Source organism: Bicyclus anynana, unplaced genomic scaffold (genome assembly GCF_947172395.1).
Source record: "Bicyclus anynana unplaced genomic scaffold, ilBicAnyn1.1 scaffold_95, whole genome shotgun sequence".
In the NCBI taxonomy this organism is placed as follows: domain Eukaryota; kingdom Metazoa; phylum Arthropoda; class Insecta; order Lepidoptera; family Nymphalidae; genus Bicyclus; species Bicyclus anynana.
The window spans coordinates 10,239-12,312 of record NW_026441298.1 but is presented as its reverse complement, the minus strand read 5'-3'; the positions used below and the strand labels follow the sequence as shown (position 1 = coordinate 12,312).

Here is a 2,074-nt window from a genome sequence, read left to right as displayed (position 1 = left end):
AGTTGTTCTTAAGAAACATTTCATGATAGCCCTTGGGTTTTCGACCAAAGGAGTCGAAGTATTCGCCAACACCTTTCGCATCTATGTAAATTGCAACCCAGTGAGATCCAGGTTTTGTGTCAGGGTCTAAATTTGATATTATATAAGCTGGTGGTGTGAAATATATAGGAATTCTATTAGCTGCAAAAACATTAAATTTTATCTTTTGATCTATTTTTTTTAAACATTCTTCTATTTCCAATGTGTTCATTTAACTTTCAAAACGTATAAAAGTTAAACTTAAAATGGTGTTTCTTAGGTAATTGGTAACGATCAAATGACAAAACTTACAAGATAAGGAATATTTATATTAATTATTAACTATTGTAATCTAGGTTTACATCACGGTTTTTATTAATTTCAATAACATTATCAAATTCTGCGTAAACAATACAATTAAGTGTTGTGAGCAAAGATTTTTCAAATCGAACTTCAAATCTAACACTGCCTCGTTTTATAAGATTCCAATGTGAGTTTGAATTAGCCGACAAATCAGGAGTTAAATCAAATGCGAATAAACAGAAACCATTCTTGTAGTCCTCTTTAGAAATATCATTTCCATCATTTAAAAAATGAATCCCTGTACCAGAGAACAAAGTGTGATATGCATTAATGAATGTCTTATCATCAAAATTCGGTGCTAAAATTTTTGATGGTATTGTTTGCCCATCGACATATAAACCGAATTGATTAAGTCCGTGATTATAAAAATTAAAGGGATTCATATTTAGTGAACCATTAAATGCAGAGTTTGTTACAAAACCAACAATGCATCTTTTCGGTATTTGTCCTAAAAATACATTATCAAGCATTTTTCCCTGTACTCCGGATGGTATTGTTATAACTTTAACTTCAGCTCGAGTGATCGGATATTTTGCAGTGGTACTAGATAATACTTTTTCATGCGCAAGCAATACACTTGGATTAATTCGAACTTTACGCATAATAAGACTGGCACTTGAAATATGCACCCTGAATTTACTATCTAGTACAGGACAAATAAGCTTAAATGAATCTTTGGAGCGTACTAATTTTAACCGCAATTCCACACCATTGAGTAAAAACTTATCCTGATTAAAAATATCACCATGTATATGCCCAATCATTTCAATTGTTTTACTTCCTCTTGCTAATTGTTCTCTTTCGGAAAATCCTTGATTTGTATCGTCACATGAATCCATTTTTGAAGCAGTATCTTTATACCAGAGACCACAGGTGAGATGTGATTTCTTTGCAGCTTGACCATAATTGAGCAATGTCTCGATGTATGATCGATACCCATAGGTGTTATTAGGAGGAGACACAAGCTTTTGATTCAAATAAATGTCTATTTGATTAAAAAGTGAGTGCAACCAATTGTTTATAGGGGCAACGTTTGCTGTCGGTGCAATGTTAGTGCCATCAGTATTTTGTACTTTTGCTTTAATATGTAATAATGTGTGAGATAAATCAATATAATCATCCCCGTTTCCTGGTACTAAGAATTCAATAGGTCCATCATCCGTAAGTGAAGAAATAGGGTTGTAATGAATCCACTGTCCTGACTCAATACTCGTTTGAGTTGATGGCAAAGCAAACAAATCCAACTCAGATTTAACACACTCACAAGAATTATGATGTAAAAATGCCATTATTTTTTGTTTTTAAGCTTTAAGGAAAAAATATCTTGAATATTATGTTGATTTTTCACTTTTTTAGAACCTTTCCGTTTCAGCGAGGACTTAGAAGTGATACGTTTCTTTTTATGATTCTTAGTTTTATATCCAGAGCCACGCATGACTGAGTCGATTTTTTCATCAGCCTTCCGTTTTAAGTTGGATGTTGCTGTTTTGAAGCGTGATCTGATCGACTCATCCATTGGCTGCACATTTAACATATCAGTCAAAAGACCTACACCAGCATTTAGTGCCTCTTTTCCCACCACTTTTGCGCCACTTTTTAGAAGAGGAAGAACTGATCTAAATAACCCACCCAAAAAGCTACCAATACCATGACCACGTTGATATGGAACGCCTTTATAAATGGCACCTACGCC

General features: G+C 33.7%; 1 protein-coding gene across 1 annotated transcript; it reads right to left on the bottom strand.

The window, feature by feature from the left end:
* Positions 1-356: 356 nt before the first annotated feature.
* On the bottom strand, positions 357-1,670 carry LOC128199853 (uncharacterized protein F54H12.2-like). The gene has a single exon (XM_052891029.1). It carries the CDS (start codon positions 1,668-1,670, stop codon positions 357-359), a length of 1,314 nt encoding a protein of 437 aa, XP_052746989.1.
* Between the last annotated feature and the right edge of the window lie 404 nt (positions 1,671-2,074).

What these genes read in the sequence shown, in the direction of transcription:
- LOC128199853 (XM_052891029.1), bottom strand. Translation starts at nt 1,670, where the DNA reads ATGGCATTTTTACATCATAATTCTTGTGAGTGTGTTAAATCTGAGTTG.